At 45.2% G+C, this 23,384-nt stretch overlaps 1 protein-coding gene across 1 annotated transcript in view; it reads right to left on the bottom strand.

Moving 5' to 3' along the window:
* Positions 1-1,873: 1,873 nt before the first annotated feature.
* Positions 1,874-23,384, bottom strand: part of ADGRA3 (adhesion G protein-coupled receptor A3) — a 30,449-nt gene continuing 8,938 nt past the window's right edge. Inside the window, exons 5-19 of the mRNA XM_081332442.1 lie at positions 22,713-22,784; positions 22,226-22,386; positions 21,207-21,420; positions 20,369-20,533; positions 19,701-19,902; positions 18,281-18,430; positions 14,529-14,690; positions 13,639-13,842; positions 13,262-13,475; positions 12,699-12,907; positions 11,667-11,782; positions 9,716-9,839; positions 7,833-7,978; positions 3,591-3,686; positions 1,874-3,457 (exon numbers count right to left, since the gene is read on the bottom strand). Coding sequence (XP_081188568.1) covers positions 2,212-3,457; positions 3,591-3,686; positions 7,833-7,978; positions 9,716-9,839; positions 11,667-11,782; positions 12,699-12,907; positions 13,262-13,475; positions 13,639-13,842; positions 14,529-14,690; positions 18,281-18,430; positions 19,701-19,902; positions 20,369-20,533; positions 21,207-21,420; positions 22,226-22,386; positions 22,713-22,784 — 3,481 coding nt within the window. The 3' untranslated portion in view covers positions 1,874-2,211. The remainder of the gene's footprint in view (positions 3,458-3,590; positions 3,687-7,832; positions 7,979-9,715; positions 9,840-11,666; positions 11,783-12,698; positions 12,908-13,261; positions 13,476-13,638; positions 13,843-14,528; positions 14,691-18,280; positions 18,431-19,700; positions 19,903-20,368; positions 20,534-21,206; positions 21,421-22,225; positions 22,387-22,712; positions 22,785-23,384) is intronic.

The following is a 23,384-nucleotide window of genomic DNA, read 5'->3' as shown; positions in this document are numbered from 1 at the left end:
GGTTAAGCACACACAGGTGGTGTTCTGTACTGGATCGTCCCAACCGAGTTATTCCCCGAGCTTAAGTTTTGTCCCCAACTATTTCCTTATAGCGCCATCTGGTGGCTCACCCAGGATCACAGGAGACAGATCACAGAGGCTTGGAAAGCTCCTCTAGACAATCACGGTTAGGAACCTGAATCAAATTTGCTCAGGAGCAGCTCTAAAGTAACCATAAAAATGCCATTATCGGGGTCTTAGCCAAGAGACTACCACCCAATTTATTTGTAAAAATTATAGGAGGAAACCCCAGGTAAGTAATTGCTGCAATGTTAGGAAAAGGAAGGCAAGGGTTGGGAGAGAGGCTTGCGGGACACAAATCTTCAGCTATTCTATTTGTAAAACTACAAGTTTATAAATCTTTTACTTTCTCATTACAACTGATATTTCATACACTGTTTTGCAGGGACTCCCACCGTTCCGCACCATGATGAGTGTCTCTCTCCAATTCATGTATTGTTACGTTTGGCTCTTCCTTTCTCTAAGTAAATGCCTAGAGAATTTTAAACAGATGCCTAATATGTGATATCATCCAGATTTTATTTTAGTTAAACATTTATGTCTTTAGTGAAAATAGACTTCAGGTTTTCCTTGAACTTCACTGGAAATTGTCTTTTTTATTTTAAAAAATAGCAACAGCAATAGCACTTAAGACTTATATATTGCCCCAGAGTGTTTTGCAGATCTAAGCGGTTTGCAGAATCAGCCTACTTGCTCCCAACTATCTGAATCCTCATTTTACCGACCTGGGAAGGACGGAAGGCCGAGTTAACCTTGAGATGGTCAGGATTGAACTGCTGGCAGTGGGCGGTCAGCCTGCCATACTGCCTTTTAACCACTGCGCCACCCTAATTGAACTCTAAAGCTTCCTCCTTCCGTTATGTACTCAAGATGGACAGTGATTAATCTTTATATGTTACTTATATGTTAAGGGTGTAGGTCTATGCATATGTTGTATATATATTATGTTTTAAATGGGTGTTATGTATGTGTACACTTTGAGAGCAAGCAACTCAGTTTTGATGTGTGCTGTTGTAAAAAATGACAATAAAGGTTATCTTATCTAAGCGGTTTGCAGAGTCAGCCTATTTGCCTCCAACAATCTGCGTCCTCATTTCACCGACCTCGGAAGGAAGGAGGGAAGGCTGAGTCGGTCAGGATCGAACCGCTGGCCGTGGAGGGCAGAGTCAGCCTGCAATGCTGCACTCTCGCCACTGCGGCCACCAGGGGCTCTCCCGGTGAAAAGGTGGCTAGTTTCTGTAATTTTTCCTTTGAGTTGGGCCCAAAGCGCTACTTTTGACTCTGCTACGCAGGGAAGGCGGAAGAGAAGCGGACGGTCAGTGGCAAGAGGCTGGACCCAATTACAGGGTAACGTATTCCGTTGGGAGACCTGTAGAAGCAAGCTGGAGTGAGATCATGATGTCTGGGTGCTTGCCAATAATTGACTTGATGGCAACTAATCAGGCGGTCATTCAATCAGTCGGTCAATCCTGTCCTTCACAGAATGAACATCGCTGTGTGTTTATGTATGTATGTGCGCGCACACATAAAATTGTTAAATCCAGGAGCCGACGGTTATTTCTCTGTTGATGAGCGCCCAACACTGAAGGTAACAATTTCTGGATAAATAACCTATCAAGGCACGGCCAGGTCCTTAAACAAGCAAAACAGCGACATTATTTTCAACTGAGAGAGGACTTGGGCATTGGCAGCACGCTGCGCATTTGGGGCGCAGAGGGTGTCAGATCCCGAGAATGCAATCCTACGCATAGTTAGCCAACCAGAGAGTTTACGGCCAGCATGGGGAAGACATCAGCCTTAGGACCGCATCTGGTAAGTTAACAGAAGTTTATAGTAAGTTATTTATTTTACACAATTAAATACAAAAATGAAATGCATTGGACGTATCAAAGAACGATCTCACATGGAAAGGAAAAAAAAAGAATTTAACTCCCCAGGTTTGGCACCCCAAAAAAGATGGTAGCGAAAGAGCAACAGAGTACTGTAAAAACGGGCACAGGTGCCCTTTCCAAAAGGAGACCCAGCGTGGCAGGGCCATCTCACCCGGGGCCCTCCCGCTTCAAGGACCTTCGTTAAGTCGAGCACAGAAAATCGTCCGGAGCAGAGAACGAACGTTCCCTTTTAAAACCCTTTTAGGCATCTTCAGTAGCACTACACAGTAGTTTCATGTTTCCAGAAGCCAGTCCTGATATTGCCAGTGCTGTCGGCACTCAGAAATGTCCCATCCTGGGCGCTGCTTTTCAGAGGTCCGTTCTGGACCGCTAAATTTAAGCCGTAGGACTTCTGCTGCCCTTCCAGCTCAACCACGATGGGCTTCCTCGGCGGCTCCTCTTTCAAGCCGGGCGGCCCCGCTCGGTCGGTGTTCCGGTGTCCTTTCTGAAGAGAGCTGTAAGCGTCGCTGCTCTCCGGCTGGGACTGGTTATACTGGCGTTCCCGGTAGGCCAGGTAAGCTCTCCGGGTCCTGGAGTGCCCTTCGGCCGTCGTTTGGCGCGTCTTAATTAAGCCGTCCTGGATGCTCCCTTCCACGCTGGTGGGGACGTCGTAGGCGTACTCCCGCAAGACGGCCAGTCGGCTGGCACGGTGCCCTTTGCTCCGGTTTTTGTGATGGCGGCCGGGGTGCCCGTTTGTCCGCAAAGGCATCTCCAGAGGGGCCACGTGCATCTTGATCTCGTTGTCCACAGAGTGTTCGGTAAGGCTGTTGTCCAGAGGAGGGCCGGCACTCGGGCCCACCGGACTTAAAGGGCACTGGGCCGCTGCCGCCTGGATGTTGGTCAGTTTGCAGCCTTGCAAAGAGTTTTTTAAACTCGAGGCGCTTTTGTTCGTGCACGAGGACTCGGCGCTGCTGTTGGTGCACTTGGCGGGGTCTCCGTTGGGGCCACTCGCCCCGGATGAAGGCGGAACATTGACCTGTACCGAATACGCGCTCCTTCCGGGGCAGCAGGACGTCAACCAAGAGTGCCGGAGGTCTTCTCTGTTAACGCCGTGGTGCATTATTAAAAAACTGCTAAGGCACAAAGACAGGGCTCCAAAAAAGCAGCTGAAGACTAAATCCAGGGGGTAAGGCGAAGCGACGCAGAGGGCCCCCAAAACCCACAGAGCCACGTACAGGAACAAAGTGAGGCTCACGCCCCGAAGTTGTGCGTGGAAGCTGTGCTCGTTCTCCAAAGCCACGGCGGAGATCAGCGACACGGAGAGGGAATCCTGATTGTTCAGGCTGCCGTGTTCGTTGGTGGCCAGGCGCTGCTGCTCCTCGGCGGGCTCCTTAAGCTCAAACTTACGTTCGGGGTGCCTCTTCAGTTGAACAAATATGCTGAGGAAATACATGCAGTTGACAAAAAGGATGAAGCCGGCCGGTCCATAGAAAGCTCCCAAACTCGGTTCCCACGCCATCCAACAACTGCGAGAAAAAGGAACAATCCTAAGAAAGACATTCTGGTGCAACATCTAACCGAAGCCTTTACGAGCGTTTCAGATCAGGTTCTCCGCAGGCCCCCCCAACCCGCCCCCCCCTCAACTAGGGCAATACTCACTACGCTGAGTGAGGCTTGCTCCCGTAATTTCTTATATTTGCAGCAGCCGTTATCCCGCAAACTATGACGGGGATTCCTCCGCCAATCAGGTAGAACCTAAAAAAAAGGAGACAGATGCAGGCTATTGGTTTAAACGGTCAGAAATGCCAATAAAGGAGCAAAATTGCAGCTCAGGGTTGATACACACACACACACACACACAGACACACACACACACACACACACACAATCCCATTTATATCCCGCTCTTCTCCGAAGACTCAGGGCAGCTTACAATCTAAAGCACAAATCAATGTGGTTAGCAATAGCCTTCATTCTATGTATATGCCTGCTTATTAGGGCTTTCAGCCCCCCCCCCCCGCGGCATTTTTACAAAGTCAGCTTATTGCCCCCAACAATCTGAGGGGTCCTCGGTGCTCCTCTGAGTGTGGCTGTTTTCTTGCAGACGTTTCCTTACTCAAATCAGGTCACATCAGGTTTGGTTGGTAACGAGTGGCGTCTGCTCTCAAAAGACACGTAAACATAAACAATATCAACATGCTAGGCAAAAGAGACAATCAACCACCCCAAAAAGGGAACAAAAAAGGCCCAGGCACCTCTCCACCAGCAATCGGCACCCACATCAGCAGAGATTAACTCCAAGATTAACGTCAGATCAATAATCAAGTAAACAACAGTGGCGAAAATCTGTAGCTCGGGCGTAGGACGAGGGTTGAACACCTCTGAAGAGGCTACCTAGCCTGGTAACGAAGCGTTCAGAAACCAACCCACCGCCGTAAAGAATAGCCCAATCAAGGACCTGCCAAAGAAGCCAACAGCCCACCCAAAGACCTTCTAAGACCACCCCCACCAAGACTGACAGGAGAAGTCACCAGGCTACGTAAACTGAGAGCAAACCCCACTAGCATTGCCTAGCTTGGGCAACGAGACGTCTGCACGAAAACAAGCAAGCTCAGAGACCACCAAGGACCCCTCAGTCAGAAACAGGATTTACTATCTGTGCCCATGAATGAACTACTACAGGAGGCTTCCAAGCCACAGCACCGTTAACGAGACTTTATATTGTTTCAGCGAGTGTGAACTGGATAGATGGCTGGCTCAAAATCGAAGGGACTGGATCTCCCCGTGCTCCCAGGGATGTTTGCCAGCTGGATTATTAAAGGGAGAGGAGTACGTTGACAACCGCTACTCTCAGCCCACACAAGAGGTAGAGGGCGGCTCTACGTTCTGCTTCTCCGTAACACATGGCAGAGAATGGCTAAACCTTTGCTCTCGCTGCAACTGGAAGAGGGGAATAGGGTGGGATCGCCAGGAAGCACGTCACGTCCCATTCCACGACAGGCTATGTAGTACTTCTATTTTTCTCTCGACATCTCAGGCACAGGAAAAACTGCCCGTCAGTTTTACTCCTTTCACTTTTATGGCACTTTATATGAAATAAAACGCGATGTTACAATATTTTTTACCCAACTTGTGGGTAAAGCTGATCAGTTTCTGCCACCTTGTGGACAAAGATGAAGGAAATTACTTTTAACGAAAAAGGTAGAGCAATATTCAAATGAGAAGCTGTGATCTGGAGCAAGATAAATGACAAATAAGGCAGACTGGAATCGCCTCTTCATTTCTTAGTATTTTTCTGTTCTTACACACCTATCCAAATAGTTTTGAGCTTTTTTAAAAGGAAAAGCTAGCACATTATATATGCCCGCAATAAAAACGTATACGGAGAATAAGCTGTCATGAATAATTCACAATTACCACGATGTTAGTCTCAGGATAGCTTCAGTTATATTTCATTAGAAGCTTATGATATTTAACAGAAATATATGCTGGCTAGCAATCTTCCTATGCATGCAGCCAAGTACATTTACAAGACTTTTTTTTCCTGGCTAAAGTGCAGTTCAACATGATAAAAATGTTTGATATCCTGTCTCTGGAAAATTGCACGCAGCTTTTCCTATGCATTCTGAAAATGTTATCCAGTCTGAAGGTGCACAAAGAGAGAGTCTATTCATATACATCTCAGTTTTATAAATATTCTCTTCTGCCATTAAGAATTTCCCTTTCTACTTCTAAAGCCAGATATCCCTTATTTGTCATTTTGCTTTTCTTCGTGGCTTCTATGCAAGTATTGTGGACAAAAACCTACCTACTTCAGATATCTAGTTAATAAGAATACCTGACATGCAGATGATGCCAAATTATCCGACTACAATATTTATATATCGAAACATTTAAATTTTGCCTTTCTGGTGAGCATTCGCAATTAAGAAATGAAAAAAAGTCTTTATATAAAGATCACATTGTCATAAATCTCAGTGAAGAACAAAGCAAATGAAACATAACCTTTACGTAAAAGAGTAGGTTACTACACAAAACCGTTATGAGAATAAAATCGCTGTAACTGTCCTTTTACCACAGTGAGGGGCTGAAACCAGATTTAATGCTGGTGACACACTATTAATGAGACTTGAGAGCAGGAAAACAACTAAATGCAAGAGTTCTTGGAGGGACTGATTAAATTAATGATTAAGGAACTGAAAGACAGTCAGCAGAAGCAGAGATACCCAGAGTCGCCCGTGTGCCATTAACAGGGATGTGAGAAAGGAAGAAAGTAGAAGGCAAACATTATGGGAGACGCACACAGTATCTGACGTGGTCTGTGTTATGAACATGCTGCTTTCAAAATGATATATATATATCTATATATCTATATCTATATATCTATATCTATATCTATATCTATATCTATATATTCTGGGAGCTGAAGTCCACCAGTCTTAAAAGTTCTCAAGGTTGTAGACCCCTGGTGTGGGCTATCAGAATCTCTTAAATCAGGGGTCCCCAACCTGTTCACCGTGGCCTATTGGTCAACAGGCTGCGGAACAGGCTGGCCAGTGTGCACATATGTGTGCGTGCACTCACCCCCACTCGCGTTAGTGCCACAACTACGCAAACGGAGCACCGCGCAGCAAAAACAGGGCGGTGCTACCTAGCACCGCCCCGTTTGCATCACGTGTGCTCGCAGCCCCATTTGTGCACGCACGTGCGTGCATCAAATGCTTCCCCCGCCCTTCCCCTTTGGTCCACCAAGCGAGAAAGGCTGGGGACTTCTGTCTTAAATGATTTCCAAATTAGTTAAGACTAAGCAAAAGTTTAAGAAGCCTTTTTTAAAAAAAAAAAGAAAAGAAAAAGAATCTGTGAAAATGCAATAATGAAATTATATTCTTTAAAATGGTTGGTTGTCTTAAGTCTGCTTCAAAAGTAAGTTACCACAACGATCTTGTTTACATCATGAAATTTCCTTGAATGGATTGATGACATATGCTTTGCTGAATTATATGTATTTGACTTAATTAAGGATTAAAAGAAATTTCAAAACAGAATCACTTCTAATTACTGAGTCTACTGCTAGTAATTAACATATATATCCTACATTTATTTTTCACTTTAATATGGAAATTATAAAGCAGCATTCCACATATTAAGTTGATTAAAGCATTGCAAGCAAACGAGTTTTGATTAGCGAGTCTACCAGTAAGAAACTTTCCTGCATTTCTACTGTTGCTATTGCTGAAGATTTATTATATGTTTTATTTAGGAGTTTATAATAATAATAATAATAAAAGAGAAACAAAAATAAACACATTTTTCCTCCTTTGAATTCTCCTTCCCCGACAAAACAAAACTGAAACAAATAAAAGCCAATTCTTGATTTCAGCTTCAACATAATTCACTGGATGTTAAAACTAGCTGAGACGTGGAGCAATTTGTCTTTTGTGCAAGCGTCAAGTGAGGGATTCCGGCCTGGGGACTTTTTTTTGGGACCTCCCCAACATCCTTGGTCTTTTGAGACACTCCAATTTGGCACAACTATTTCAACTACTGACTGCTCTTTAGAAGGCCAGATCCTGAAGCTGAAACTCAAATCCTTTGGCCACCTCATGAGAAGGAAGGACTCACTGGAGAAGAGCCTAACGCTGGGAAAGGTGGAGGGCAAGAGAAGAAGGGGACGACAGAGAAGGAGGCGGCTGGATGGAGTCACTGAAGCAGGAGGCCTGAGCTTCAAGGGACTCCAGAAGATGGGAGAGGACAGGAAGGCCTGGAGGAACGTTGTCCGTGGGGTCAGACACGACTTCGCAACTAACAACAAAAAAATTCAACTACTCCATCAAACTTTGGGCCAGCCCAGCTAAGGGGAAAGAGGACTGCAATAAACAAGAGTTGATGTTGGCTTCTCACCTCAGCATGGGCCTTGGAGGGGGGAGGGGCTCCCCGGGGTCTTGGCACCGCTTGGCTTTCCTGGTGACTTGTTTATAGATGTTCCGGGAGGTGAGCCCTATCCACAACAAGGTGGCAAGGGTGGAGTAGTGCAAGATTATCCCAACCTGGAAAACAGCCATCAAAAACAAAGGAGACAATTTTTGTTTCCACCTCTTCGCTCTCCAGTTCCTTCAGCTGCTTGTTTGGGAAGCAACAAACCGGTAAACCTGGGTCAGGCACCGAAAGGGTGGTTTGCAAAGCGGCTGCTGGGATTATTATCGAACTAAAGAACCGGCTGAGTTTTCAAAACAGATACGCTTATTAAACTTTGAATTATCTTTCTAGTGGATTTTTGCTTTGTCTACTGCTCAGAAATCCCTTTACGAAAAAGAGGACAATTATCAGGGCAGCTGATAATGAATGACGCTGACCCAGGAAGTCAGCGATTTGATTAATATTTCACAATATGTAGGATACCCTGTTTCCTATTCCTCTTCACTAAACACCTTCTCCTCAAACGATCATCAAATTCTTCTTGCTCCAGCCACAAAAAAAGGGGGGGGGGAAGGGCATTTTAGCTCAGGCCGGACACCATGTTCCGTAAAGAGAGGAGGGACCACGATAAAAACATGTCAGAATTTAATTACGCATGCTAAACCTGATTATTCCCCCTTGCATTTAATGACACCTTAATTTTCCCCCACCCCAGAAAAACAGGCGAAGCTTTGGGATTACCGCAAAGTTTACGGCCCTGCTCCACAGAACTGGAAGGGAAGGTTTTCCATTTACAAATGTTGAAATACAAATGATGTACGACACACTGGCTGGCATGAGTGGAACGTTGTTGTTGTTGTTGTTGTTGTTGCACATTAGTAAGAAATAGAAAGCAGAAGCTTTTGCAAACTCTGATGCTAAGAACACAGAGGCCCGACCCACAGAACAGCCATCCAGGAAAACATTCCCATGATGATGATGATGATGATGATTTTAGATGACTGATTAACAAAACAAACAAAATCGATCCTTCTCCTGCAGGGGGACCTTCCCAGAGCCGCCAGGGGCGCTGGTGACAGCTGACAGAATCTGGCAGCTGAACTTCTCTCATTTAAAGCAGGTGGGGGGTGGGGGGGGGAAGAAGGTTGCCATAAATCAAAGCGGCAAGTGTGGTTTCTGTCAGGACCCTGTCTTGGGAGTCCTTTGACTTTTGGCTAAAAGAATTAATGGGCGTCATCCATCAAAATGCTGCTAAGTTTGTAAGCCGCCCTGAGTCTTCGGAGAAGGGCGGGATATAAATGGAATTAAAATAAATAAATAAATAAAAATAAGGACCCAGGAAAGAGCATTTTAACCGCCCACCCGGGGAACTTCACTTGAGATCTCAAAAAGTGGCTGTTTTGCAACCACAAAATGACGCCAGCGCTACAGGAGGAGGGACTCGCAGGCAGGGGAACGAGTGACAGGCTATCTCAGAAGATCTTCACTAAGAATAGTTGCTAACCGGCAAGATTCCTCTAATCTATCCACACATTATCTATTTAAACAAGCATGTTTTCTTTCCCCCCACACCTTGCCTTCAAATATTCCATCGGTTTGGCCCCTCCACGTAGCTGAAGTGAGCGGGAGCTCGTGAATTAGTATGTTGGATCACCTGAAAATATGCTACTGGGCTCCTACTTGTGGATCTTGGAATGGAAGTTGTTTAAAAAATAAACTGATGACCCGAACGTAAAAGTTTCAGAAAATAAACATTTAACACCGATATTTTTTTTTAAAAAATACTCTTTTAACTAATGGATTTTATCCTTGAGGTTGTTTTTCTTTCCTCCTTTCCCTGCAATGTTCCCAATATGCCTTTCACTTACCGCTTGGCAGATGCTAGTATGTTCGGTCTGGGTTATGCCTCCAACGAACACCACGCACGTCAGGAAAATATGAAAACTGAGGTTCATTAACATGTGCCAGCTTTTAAGACTGATCCTGATGACACTGTGGAATAATAATAATAATAATAATAATAATAATAATAATAATAATAATAATAATAATAATAATAATAATAATAATAATAATAATAATAATAATAATAATAATAAAAAAAAAACCACAGCAGTTATTGTGCAGACAAACCTAAACATTATTCAGTTAGGCAAAGAAACTATTAGGGTCCCCAAAACCTGGATCCATCCTGGTAAACCCAAATATTCAACGCAAAAGCATACTTACAAACATTAAATAAGATGCCTTTATAGTAGCAGAAAGAAAGCCCAAATCAGGCATCGTTACCAACTAAGGCAGGCTATTTTTAATCTTCGGGGAAGATTTCCTACTGTAACGCGATTAAAAACACCTCCTCCTCCCGTAAATTGCAAGGATTTTAGAGCTCGTTTTAGAATAAATGCCCACTTTCCATGAAATCATCCTGCTTGCTTAATTTATGCAAATGTTCCAGAACAAGGCCAATACTTTTCAGATTTTAACTGACGTTCAGCAAGCGAGTTGATTTCTTGCAGAAAACTCTCTGATATCATTCACCTCTGACCGAGATCTCTCTGTAGTTACCTTAGGCTAAATTTTGGAAATCACAACATAAATTACAGTTGCTCAATCTTTATAAACATGACAAAGGGGGAGGGGGGGCTATACAAATGATTTTATTTGCCCCTCTTCTATTTAGGATGCTGTATCAGTCCAAAATAAATTAAACCACGAAAAAGCAATTAAATGACTGAATTTTGCAAGCGTTCTATAGAGCGGCGACAAACGTTAGAGTTACGTAACTCTTTGTTTAAAGGATGTACCGGCAAAATTACAAATATTTCAAAATAATTAAAAGCACAGAATCTCTCTGCCTGAAGCTGGTCCCAAGTATAAGGAAATCTATCTGTCTGTCTGTCTGTCTATCTATCTCATCTATCTATATCTATCTATTTATCTCCTATCTATCTATCTATCTATCTATCTATCTATCTATCTATCTATCTATCTATCTATCTATCTATCTATCTATCTATCTATCTATCTCTGTCTATCATCTATCTATCTATCTATCTATCTATCTATCTATCTATCTATCTATCTACCTACCTACCTACCTACCTACCTACCTACCTGCCTATCTATCTAGTTCTACTCTCTCTATCCATCTTTGGAAAGAAGGCCCACCTGGTTACATATCAGAACTGTGCAAAGCGTTAGAAAGAAATGCTTCATGAAGCACAAATGGAAAATCTTCCTTCAAAGCCGGCTTTTCACAAGGTTTGTGCATTTGTTTCACCCTCTCAAGTGCAAACACACCTGCCCTTTGCTACCCTGGCAACCCAACGCAAGTCGCCAGCCAAGATGGCGAAGTGTGGGCTATAGGGGGTCCCCGACTTACAAACACAACCCAGCCCAAAATTTATGTTGCCAAGCGAGAAGTCTGTCGGCTTTTGCCTCTTTTTACGACCTTCTAGTAGCCATGGTTGTTGTGTGAATCTGGCCTCCCCGCGGACTTTGCTTTGCTTTGGGAAGGTCACAACCGGGGATCACACGACCTGGGAAATAGGATCCAGTGGCTGAGCGTCCGAATGTTGATCCCGTGACCGTGGGGGATGCTGCAATGGCCGTTAAGTGTGAAAAACAGTCCTCAGTCGCTTTATTCAGTGCCGTTGTAACTTCGGTCACTAAACGAACTGTCGTAAGTCGGGGACTGCCTGTTCTTGGGTGCTTTGAAGGAAGATGTTTTGGTTAGTGCCAGTGCACCCCCCCCCCGCAACTCATCAATATTTGTTGATTTAACCCAACTAATTTAATATACATTCGGAATGATGCTACCTGTGGTGATAAATGTAGCTAATTTTGATCATCAAGAGGCACAGCAGCAGAATCACAGCAGACACATAGACAACTGGATGGAGGAGGTCAGCGGACTGCGCGTCCCCTGTCAAATCCTGACAGGCGAGACAACACGACACAATTCAGAAGGTTAGTCCCGTCTGGGTCTCCCGCTAGCACAAGGAGGAATTAAACATTTAGACTAGGCAAGAATGCCGCACGACTTGAGTAGAGCCGACGAGGCCTACGGCGACTGGATCGCTCCTCCCCCGGTTTTCCTTCCACCCTTTCAGCAAGGGGAAAGTGGGAGAGTGGACCATAATGCACAGAGCACCATTAGCATATTACATTTTTTTTTAAAGGCGGCCACCAGACAGGTCCGACAGCACGTTAATGGCAGGATGGCAGCGTGCGTAATGTGTGAACTGTGATGTGATAAACATACTAGACCCAAAACTAGCGCTGGAGGTGAAGGAACGCAGCCCTGACAAGACAGGAATGGTGGCAGTCACACTTATAACAGCAGGATGAAAAGGCACTGGTGCAGCAATGGAAGAAGGGCGCAACAAGGAGACTACGGCACGGCTGGACACAAGAACGAAACAGCATCCCTGGGTGCTAAGAGAGCGGAAGAAGAGCCTCTTTCAAAGTCCAAGTGAAGTTGGACCGCTCTTTCTTTCAGCCAAAGCCACTTTTCAAGGAAACCCACTTTTTGGTGGGGTGGGGGGAATAGGAGGAGGAAGGAACATTACCTCCCTGATTTGTACAAACGAGGATATAAACAAACAGTTCCAAGTCAACTACTCCCTGTGTAATGCCTGAGCTATGGTTTTGTTTTGTTTTTTTCATTTCAGGAAAAAGATGAGGGAGATCTGAGCCTAGAACTCTTAAATCCACCCTCTCTCCAGTCTTTTCCCTGCGGAAAGGGCCACCGCCAGACCCGCCTGGATAGCCAGGTGATCCCAACAGGTTCAGCACTTTGATAGCGTTACCAGTCCCCCCAGCCCCGCTTGAAGAAGCCAAGAGACCCACCATCAGGACTGCGTAATTGCTGAGGGAGACACACTGGATGGCCGTGACGTTTTCATCCGAGAAAAGGACGCGGCACCCCTCCGACTTCCAGCCGCCTTGTCCGTCCAGCAGGTCGAAGTCCCACTCAGCCGCAAGCGCCTCCCTTCCGTGCGCAGTGCGCCGCAGGGTCACATTGATGGGGACATCCCGATAGGGTGGACTCACACCGTCTTGTTTGGTCATAAAGGTTAAAAAAGAAAGAAAGAAAGAAAGAAAGAAAGAAAGAAAGAAAGAAAGAAGAAAGAAAGAAAGAAAGAAAGAAAGAAAGAAAGAAAGAAAGAAAGAAAGAAAGAAAGAAAGAAAGAAAGAAAGAGTGAGGGAGGAAGAAAAGGAAGGAAGAAGGAAAGAAAGAAGGAAAGGAGGAAGGAAAGAAAGAAGGAAGAAAGCAAGAGGTATTTTTATACACAAACGCGAAAATTAAGGCGAGGGCATTTCCAGGGCAAAGAGGGGAAGAGGAGGGGGGAGCCGTTCCAGGGCAAGGCAAGAACGGGGGACTGAAAATGGGAGCCTGCTAAGGAGCAAACCTGTTTTGGTCAGGATGACCGGGGTCACCACCCTCAGGTGTTTCCTCCGGGCGGCCACAGGAGTGGAATTCCCCGTCGTGGGGAAAAGCTTCCCGTTGCGGAAGGCCATCAGCTGAAGCCTGTAGACGGCGTCCTCCGCGGGCCGGATCTCTCTCCGGTGCCTTGGGGAAAACAAGGCGGGGGGCAACTGGATGGAGGCCTCCACAATGGTGTTCTGCAAAAGGGGGCGGGAAGTGGCGTTAATGCAAGCTAGAGAGAGCCCTCGACTTATGGCAGTTTCGTGAAGCTACGGGGCTGAAAAGAAGGGGCCGACGGCCGTGGCGCAGGGCGACGGCGCCTGGAACACCGGCGCCTGCGGTCGCTCGGCTGGTATTCACCTTCAGGGCTAGGCTGGAGAAGGTAGTGGAGACGTTGCACTTAAAGCCCAGCTGCTTGTCCAGGCCCCCGTCCAGGTCTCGGCGGCCGTAGTCGGAGAAGCCCGAGCGATCGGCGGCCGCCACCTTCTGGAACACCGTGCAGGTCATCCCAGAGAAGCTGGAGCCCTTTATGACGTAAGCTTCCACTGCAATGTTTGGAGAATACTGTTGAAACGAAACGACACGGAACAAAAGGCTGTGCTGTGCTGCGGAAAAAGAGGCCAAACGGCTCCCCAAATAAACCAGATTTGCTAGAACGGAAAACTCCCAAAGACTAGGCGTTGCTAAAAAAACCATAAATCATCGTAATTTTTTTAAAAAAATCAATCGCCTGTCTGTCCACCGTAAGAGGATGTAGGGAAAGCATTTCTACTCCCTCGCCAGGAAGGTCTACTTGGACCACTCGGCCTTCCACCCTCCCAAGGTCGGGAAAATGAGGACCCAGATTTGGAGGGGGGGTTGGGGGGAGAGGCCGACTCTGTAAACTGCTCAGAGGGGGCTGTACAAGCACGATGAAGCGGTATGTAAGTGCAAGTGCGACTGCTATTATACGGCCCAGAAGAACAACAGCAACAACGCCAGGAAGAAGTCACCCACCTTTCGAACTGCTACCCAGGTGCCCCTCCCACGAGGATGGGGAGGAAGGATTTTACTTTCCTACGCAACCTTGCCTTGATCTGTCCCATTTCTGAATTTTACCTTCCCCCCGTGCCAAAGGCCACCCCCTTCAGCTTACTTTTCAGAGGCTCACAATGCCGGTACGACAGAATTCTGACCCCTTTTGCAAGCATTTCAGTGAAAATTAAATGCGGCCGTTATCGTCGATGGAAAACCAAAGTCTTAGTCCTTACCGTCGAGTAAACCTGCGCCCCGCTAGCTAGCCGGTAGGTTGCGATCCTTTGCAAGCACTGTACAATTCTAGTGCAGGCTTTGGCTTCCCTCTGGGCCATCCAGAGTATGCGTTCGTCAGCTAGCATGATGTTGCTGGCGATATCCACCATCACGTCCCCCAGCTGGCGGGAGAAGAGTTGTTCTCAGCTCTGGTGTAATTTGGCACCCAGGTCCCCAAAGGTTGATTAATTACATTTCCCCCATTCTCCACTCAAGAAACTCGACAGGCACTTTACCTTTATATTATCACTCATTCAAATTCACAAACAGGAAAAGACAAACGCTCCGGCAGGTGCGAATTTAACCCTTGGCAATGTCACATATTCTATTTATATCTTAAGTCTCTCTCTCTCTTTTTGTCCCTTCAGCCGTTTCATTTTTAATGGTGGTGCTTTAGCGGTTTATTATACCCACATTTCTTCTCCTAGTTTTCCTACCCCTCGAAACTCAATCGATTCTTCAGCAGTACTTACCGTGCCGCAGATTAGAAAATACCTTCCCAACAAATGGAGCGTAGTTCTTAATAATAGTTGGTTATATAAAGGTAAAGGTAAAGGTTCCCCCGCACATGTGTGCTAGTCATTTCCGACTCTAGGGGCCGGTGCTCATCTCCGTTTCAAAGCCGAAGAGCCAGCGCTTGTCCGAGGACGTCTCCGTGGTCATGTGGCCGGCCTGACTAGACGCCAGAGGCGCACGGAACGCTGTTACCTTCCCACCGGAGTGGTCCCTATTTTTCTACTTGCATTTTTACGTGCTTTCGAACTGCTAGGTTGGCAGAAGCTGGGACGCGTAACGGGCGCTCACTCTGCTACGCGGCACTCGGGATTCGACCCGCCAAACTGCCGACCTTCTGATCGACAAGCTCAGCGTCCTAACCCACTGAGCCACCGCGTCCCTTGTAGTTGGTTATAATTGCCCATTTAAATAATATACTGAGCTAAAAGCCTTTGGGTGCACCCCTGGAAAAAAAAATGTGCAATTTGGTTTCTCCCAAAAGTGGAACATAAATTTATTTATTTATTTATTTATTGATGGGATTTATATCCCGCCCTATTTCCCGAAGGACTCAGGGCGGCTAACAACAAAACATATAATAAGTACAGAAATCAAGATAAAAATGAAATTGAGAACATCAGTGCAATAAATTAAAATTAGAGAATTTAAAAATGAATTAAAAATACTAAAGCACAAAGTTTGTGCTTGCAAAATCAGAAATTAAGGTAATCCGATCGTGTTGTGTAATTAAAATAAAGGAGACAGTGAGGAAAAGGTCACAAGGCAGTTCTCCTGTCCGTAAGTCTATGGAGCTAATTTTTCAAATACGCGTTAAGAGTTTGGTCAAATCCAAAGAAAGTTTTTCAGGATGCTGGGAACAGAATGAAGCATTAATGTTCCATAAACCCGGGCCAAAGAATAAGGTGTGAAGCGTTAACCTTTGACCCAGGAAAACGTTCATCCTGGGACAGACCGAGTTTTCTGCCCCTCTCAACCAGGGGGGAAGGGAGTTTGAAATAAAACCCGGCCAATAAAACTAGCAAGGCTGAAAGCAATGAATTTCTTTTCAGTCCTCTGCATTCTCAGAAACAGGAAACCCAAGGAAATCTACAGGCAATGTTAAAAGTGGCCGGACTGGTCCCGTCAGAGCTTAGGTGAAGAGGTGTGTTTATTTTCTGAAAGAGGACATTGTGAGGCCAGCCTGACTTCGCTCAGGAGCGCAACCGCTGCTAAGGCTTTGAACGTCAGGGTCAGCAGGAAAGGCCATGGCCCAATCTGGGTTGGATCCCCTGCTGTAAAAGGAAGGGAGTCGGTGCAGGAAAAGGCTTCCATCTCCATCTCCCTCGCGGAGGGGAAGGGCCACGGAATCCAAGGCTCGTGGCGGAGAAAAGCAGAGACAGCACAGCAATCGGCAGAGTCGCCTTCCCCATCGCTCCCCATTCCGGTAGCGACGCTAAATCTAGATCTAAACCGAAGACCAATAAAGGAGAGTGTCTGTAGCTCAGGGTTGACCTGAGGGGTCCTGGGTGCCCTCTGAGCTGGGTGGTTTTCTGGCAGACGTTTTATTACCTAACTAGGTAACATCGTCAGGGCTAGTAGTGGGTGCAGACTGCTGTCGGTTTGCGTCCAAGCAACTGCCAAAGAAGCCAACTGCAAGCAGCCCACCCAAAGATCCTCTAAGGCCACCCCCACCAGCACTGGCAGGGCAAGCCACCAGAATATAAGCTGAGAACAAACCCCGCTTCCTAACTAGCCTTTCCTAGCTTGGGCGACGAGACATCTGCAAGAAAACAAGCAAGCCGAGAGAGCAGCAAGGACCCCTCAAACGGAGGGCGGCCAGCAAATTTAAACCATCCTTGCTTGCCTGGAGTTATCCGGGCACTGTGAGCTGAAGCCCACGGACACCGTGGCTGGAAAGAGGGACTTACAACTGCTGAGCTACGTGGCATACTTTTTTCCTCTTCCAACTCATCTGAATTTCATGAGGAACAATTAATTTTCTCCTGGAGACAAACGGCTCTTCCCTTCCTGCTAATTGACTGAACTGAAGCAAACAAGTTGTTCAGGAAATTTTTTATCAAGAATTCTGCCCGCCTCCTCCGGCCTTTAAAATTGTCTGGCAAACATTTCACCGAGTTATTTCCCTGGTTTGAATCGGCAAGGAAGCTGCAACAGGTGCGTTTCTGTGCTGCAAAACACACGGTCAAAATCTCCCACTAGCCTTCCAGCTGGTTTTATTTTAATGTGCTTCGGATTTCGACAAACGGAGGGAATCTATCCCATGAAAGAATTAGCGAAGGGAGTCAGAATTACCTGTAAATTTTAAATCTAATTCAGAACACATTTAGTGCGATTCTCCTCAGTTATGTATCTAACAATTGTCACCTTCCATCACATTAAAATATATAATTTCCCAAGAATTTTTGAAGTTCTCCGAGTGGCGTGGACTTTACGCTTCTGCCATGTAACAGAATATTCAAGAACAATCCTATCAACTATCCAGGCCATATTCCAATGAGTGAGCAGAATTTCTACAGGACTGGTCCATGTATTGGGGAAAAACATCTTGTATCATTAGAAAAATAACTAACAGAACCCGAGTCAGGTTCTCAAGGTATTCCTAGCATAGCATGGCCCTATTTCCTAAGTACGTGTTTTCTACTGTATACTTTTATTACAGAGAACTCCACTGCTGCAACTCTGGGAAGCTGGAGATAAGATTGCCATACCGATTTAAAAGTGCAGATTTCAGGGGGGAAAATAGTACAGCTATTCATTCACCTCTTGTTCTCGCTTCTATATAAACTGCTTATTTTAGCGCTAACCAGTATATCAAGAAACTGTAAACTTAATTTTTATAGCTCAGCAAAATGACTAACACGGTGTCACTAAGCCAGATTAAAATATATTACACGCTTGTATCAAAAGCCTTGCTCCTGAATTTCCTTATTATTTTTGTAGAGTTAACTATTGTCAAAGCAGTAGCAAATCTAGCATTCGTGTCTGACAGTCACAAAAAATATTAATCTTACTGCAACGAACTACCCAGTCACACATATTGTCACACATTCTAGATCACGTTAGATCGCACTGAAGCCCCCTTGTATAAATGTGGAATTCTAGCGCTGTCAACCTTCTGAATGTTACAGGATGAAGAAGGCCCTTTCACAAGAAAATACGGCTTGAAGAATATTTGGACTGTGCTAAAAATCATTACCTCTTTGTATTTCTCGGCAAATCTTCCAAATTTTTCTATCATTTCAGCCACAAAAATAACATCCATTTTGTCAGAAAAGTTTGCTGCTTCTACAGTGTAGGCCAAGAGCTGCCGGGCGGTGGCTACAGCATTGGTGAGGTTCAGCGGCATCTGCAATGAGGGACAACACACCGCATTAAAGGTGCAGAGAAAAGGCGCTCACAAAACACATCCCAGAAATCAGAAATGGATTGGAAACCTACGGCCCGAGCTGGCCAAAACGCTGCAATAACGGAGTGCAGCTTTGTTTTTGTAAAAACTCAGGAAACCTTTCGGCCTCCTGCGACATCATAAAGCTGCCTAAATCCAACTTCACTGGGCATTGAAGAAAACACATAAAGATATAGCACTAAACATTTTCCTCTCCTATTTTATTCGGAGTAACTTCTCATCGTCCACCTCGGAATCATTCAGAGATGATGGCTCCCAACACCTGTTATTTATTTGGGCTTAAGCGCGCTGATCCTGGGCTGCTTATTGGAAATATACCTGAGCTGCTCCGATGATTTTCACTAAGGAGAAGGATACAAAGCCGCTAAATAAACTACTGAGACGCCAAATAAGACTTCCTAAGCTTCAAACGCAGACCTTACTATGAATAAGGCATAAACAGCAAGTAACAGCAATAGCACTAGGACTTATACACCGCTTCATAGTGCCTTACAGCCCTCTCTAAGCCATTTACAGAGACAGCATATCGCCCCCCAACAATCTGGGTCCTCATTTGACCGACCTCGGAAGGACGGAAGGCTGAGTCAACCTTGAGCCGGTCAGGATTGAATGGCCAAACTTCTGGCAGCTGGGAGTCAGCAGGGCTGCACTCTAACCACTCTGCCACCAAGCCTCTTAAAGAAGCTGCTTTAATGGACAGCTTCTACCTTTTACAGGAAGCTTTTACTTTATAAAGCAGAGGCCCCCAGCCTCTTGGGCACCAGGGACCACCGGTTCCGTGGAGAGAGGTTTTTCCACGGACCGGAGGGGGCCTGGTTTTGTGTGCTGCCTGCATCCCGCGGGTGGGGCTTTGCTTGTTTGTGCGGACAGGTTGCTGGTATGCCGTGGCCCGGTACCGGACCACGGACCGGGGGTTGGGGACCCCTGCTGTAAAGAATTCTTTAGGAACGAACCAACGAACCAAACAAAATGTACTGGCTACTTCGTAAAAGAATTCTTTGGCAACAGCAGCAAAAAACTAGTATCAGTCAAAAACACAGCACAACGATCGGCAGGTGTTCACGTTCGTTAATTCTCTATTTAAATAGACACAAAGATTGCTAAATGGCAATAGGGATCCCGGATCTGTTGAATTATAAATGCATTTCAAGAGACATCATCAGTATGAAAAGCCGCTCACAAAAGGCGGGTGCGAAGGGCCACGGCTAACCTGATTGAACATATAGAGGACCCGGGTGGCATCGTTTGCGTACTGGCAACGGGAGTAGTCCCCTTCGGCCCAGAGGCCTCCCCTGCCACACCTCCGCCAGGCCCTCCTCTCGTCCTGAGAGCTGCCCATGTAGATGCCGCTGCCAGCCGAGTACCGCGTGCAGAGCACCTGGGCAGTCAGGCCCGCCAGAGTTCTGGGCCACCTGGAGAGAGGGAGACAAGAGAGGACAGGTGCTGACACGGCGGCAGGAGGCAACGTCCTCACGGGAGAACAAAGTCCGGCCAGCTGCCCTTTGGGAAAGCATCTGTGGGACAACCGTGACCTGGGCGATGCCAGAGTCTCCGAGGACATCTTCACCCTGTCGGCACCACTGAAGGAGTGACTTTCTCAGCCTCATTTCCGGCGTAGTAATTAAAATGACTGACATAAGAGCTTAAGGGCACGTTGGAGCGTTCTCCTTTTTATCCTCATTATCATAACTTGAAGGACTGGTGTCAAGCCGCCTGCTAAATAAAGACACCGGCTCTGCGTGTTTTTTTTTTAATTACCCCAGTTCAGAAAAGAAAGACATAGCTCATTATTTTGGGGGGGGGGGAGGAAAAGAAGGTTGGGTGACGCTCGAGTTAAAGGGCTACCGACCTAGTTTTTTGACACCTCTCATCACCCACCTGAAGTCCCCTTTGTTGTTGACCGCCCTCTCCGGTGGGCAGTACCGGGCAGAGCTGTTCAGGACCACAATGTCCACCGTCCTCGAATTATTCCCACGCCTGGAATGCACGTGGCACCCCCAATTTCCAGTAGATCCAGCTTGAATATTTGAGATGGTCAGGGCGCTTTGGTGATAACAAGCAAAAGCAGCATTAAAAATGGTACCAAGTCACTCCCAAAACACCAACTATTTTACTGGCAAGGAACAATGAGTTATTCTATACTGGGGTGGGCGGCTGTGGCACCTCTACGTCACGTGGACCTCGACCCCCAGAATTCCCGAGGCTGAAGTCCACAGGGTGTAAATTTGACATAGCTGCCCACCCGTTCTACATTAAGGCCTCCAAAACTAACTATGATGTGCCTTCACAACCAGCCGGACATCCGACCAGGCGAGGTTGTAGGATCTTGCCGATGCACAAGAACTGATCGCTCCATCCAGCAGCTTCTCCAAACTACTGCTTAAAAACCAACACGGAGCTTTCACGTTAGAAAACACGGCGCAAACGAGATGAGAGGAACTGTCACAATTATACAACGCAGTGGACGAGCAGATTTCTACAGCGTGGGAGAACGAGCAGTTTCCTTTTGCTTTTTTAAAAAATATTCAGGAGATTCTTTTAGGAGAGGGGATAATTACGAAGCCCGTCAGAGAAACTATTTAGAGTTCCTTTAAGTAGCAATTACCTACTGGGAGAAATCCCCTTGTATAAACAGGCACAGCATACGCGTCTCGGTGCCCATTTCATAAAAGGGTTAAGAATAGACGGAAGAAGCAGCGTTATTTATCCTTCTTACCTTGCAATGACAGAGCAGTTACGAATCATGTTCTTCTCCACAAAAATTCCCTGGGATTCATCCGTTTCCACAATCTTCCCGTCCTGATACCACAGAACCTGCATGTCTTGGTCAATGTAGGAGACCATGCACTGGAAGGGCAGACTGTCTCCTTCAAATACAAGCTGCCGATGGGAGGGGGTCATGGAGAAGGACGGCAGCTCCAGGGGGGGGTCTGTTTTCCGGGGGGGGGGGGAGGGGAGACAAAAAAATGCACAACGTGATTTTAGCTATACCCTGACGTACAAGAAATACAGGCAGTCCTCATTTTACAGCCCAAAAATGAGCCCAAAATTTCTACTGCTAAGTGAAACATTTGTTAAGTGAGCTCTGCCACATTTTACAACCTTTCTTTCCACAGTTGTTAAGTGAATCACTGCGGTTGTTCTGTTAGCATATTCATTTTGTTGCTTTGGCAAAACAGATGGTTAAGCAAATATAGGGCACAAGTAGATAGATTGTGCCAAGACAAGAAAAACTGTGACACTGAATATGCAAACTCTCATTCTTATATGAACAGAATTGATTGTTACCAAAGGACAGGCCTCAAAACATTATCAAGTAAACTTATTTTACAGAGAGCAGGTGAAATGCGCTTCCTTTTGTGTGGCTAAGGAAAAGATTACTGTTGTTCTGCTACATGTTCTGAATTAGTTACGTACTGTATTTTTTAAAGCTAAAGATAGAAAAAACAGCGTATGAAGAATTGAAAAAATAAGCTACATGTTTTACTATCGTTTTGTTAAAGAGAATTTAGGCCCAAGAGATTCAGGAACAGAAAATATTCACTTTTTGAACAATACTTGTTAACAAAATCAGCATTTTTAAAAAAAAAATCCAATCATGACGGCGGAGCATCATCATAAATGTCAATGATAAAACATCAAATTGTAAGAAAATTAGAAGAGAAAAATTTATGCCGGAGAGAAACCTGACGCATTCATTTTAAATTGATGATCACTGTGCCGTAGCATTCTTACCACATGTTAGAAGCCCTTGCTTTACACTCAAAATTGGCTGAGCCTGTAGTGATTTTGGATATGCACATCTGGTGTCACGAACAGTTATATTTCTTTCTTGTAACCACTGTTGCATCCATAGCATATTACAATCACAAAGCAGATAATCTGTCTGGAATTCGCTGAAATAATTAAAAAAGGAATCAATATAATTAAGCTTAAAATAATTGAAATTCAGCAATTAAAATTCCCAGGATCAAGCTATAGCTTCACTGTTAAGTTCTAAAATTTTAACAACTTTTTTTTTAAAAAATAAAATCAAATAGGGTACAATTGCTTTATTACATTTTAGTATAAAGTCATGACAATTAGAAATAGTATGAAATGGCACATGTTTATACTCTTAGCCTCAGAGTCTTGGAATCATGAAGAAACCTAATAAAGAGATTACAAAATGTACTGAAGAATTAGATTATGTCCAGCAAATAACTCATACAGCAGTACTTACAGAGCTTTTAATGAGGTTAGATGATCAAAGGTTCCTTGGGCAAGCAAAGAAAATAAGTTTCCTGACAGATTTCTAGGAAATGATGGAAAAACAAACATTTTAGAAGCCTGCAATGAGTCAACCCAGTCACATCAACTCTTACGTACATTTCAGAATTTCATGATTTCTCTTCCTTTCAAGGGCCAAGAATATACCATATATGGGCTTATAAGCAGCCTGAAGGGTTTTTTTGCCGATTTTGAAAATTTTGGGACACGCAAGCTCATTAATGCCTATCTGTTGAGGGTATATGATGCGCTCTGAATTGATGCATCCCAAAGTTATACTACTCTGTTCTTTGTAATGGAAAACCTGTAGAGCTGTAAGTGTACCCAGACACGTAGCACCAGAAATCCTGCATAGATTTATTTTGCGCTTCTGATAGTACATTTAAAGCAAAAGCGACTGAAAAGTCACGGAATAATGTTTCCACAAATTTTGACTACACAGAAAGTCGTGTAAGATACCTTTGCATACATTCCACAATCCCTACCAACCCTTAGTAAGATTACGTATTTTGATACAGCCGTAACAAGATTGTGTCAACACATCACTCGGCGCTTGATGATTAAATAGCAGCTTAAGAAACAGCATAGAAATTAATTCATGGAACGTGCATGGAAAGGGAGAGCA

This window comes from Vipera berus (genome assembly GCF_964194415.1).
Source record: "Vipera berus genome assembly, chromosome: 7".
Lineage (NCBI taxonomy): Eukaryota > Metazoa > Chordata > Lepidosauria > Squamata > Viperidae > Vipera > Vipera berus.
The sequence above is the reverse complement of the archived record's forward strand: the minus strand, read 5'-3'. Positions and strand labels throughout refer to the sequence as shown.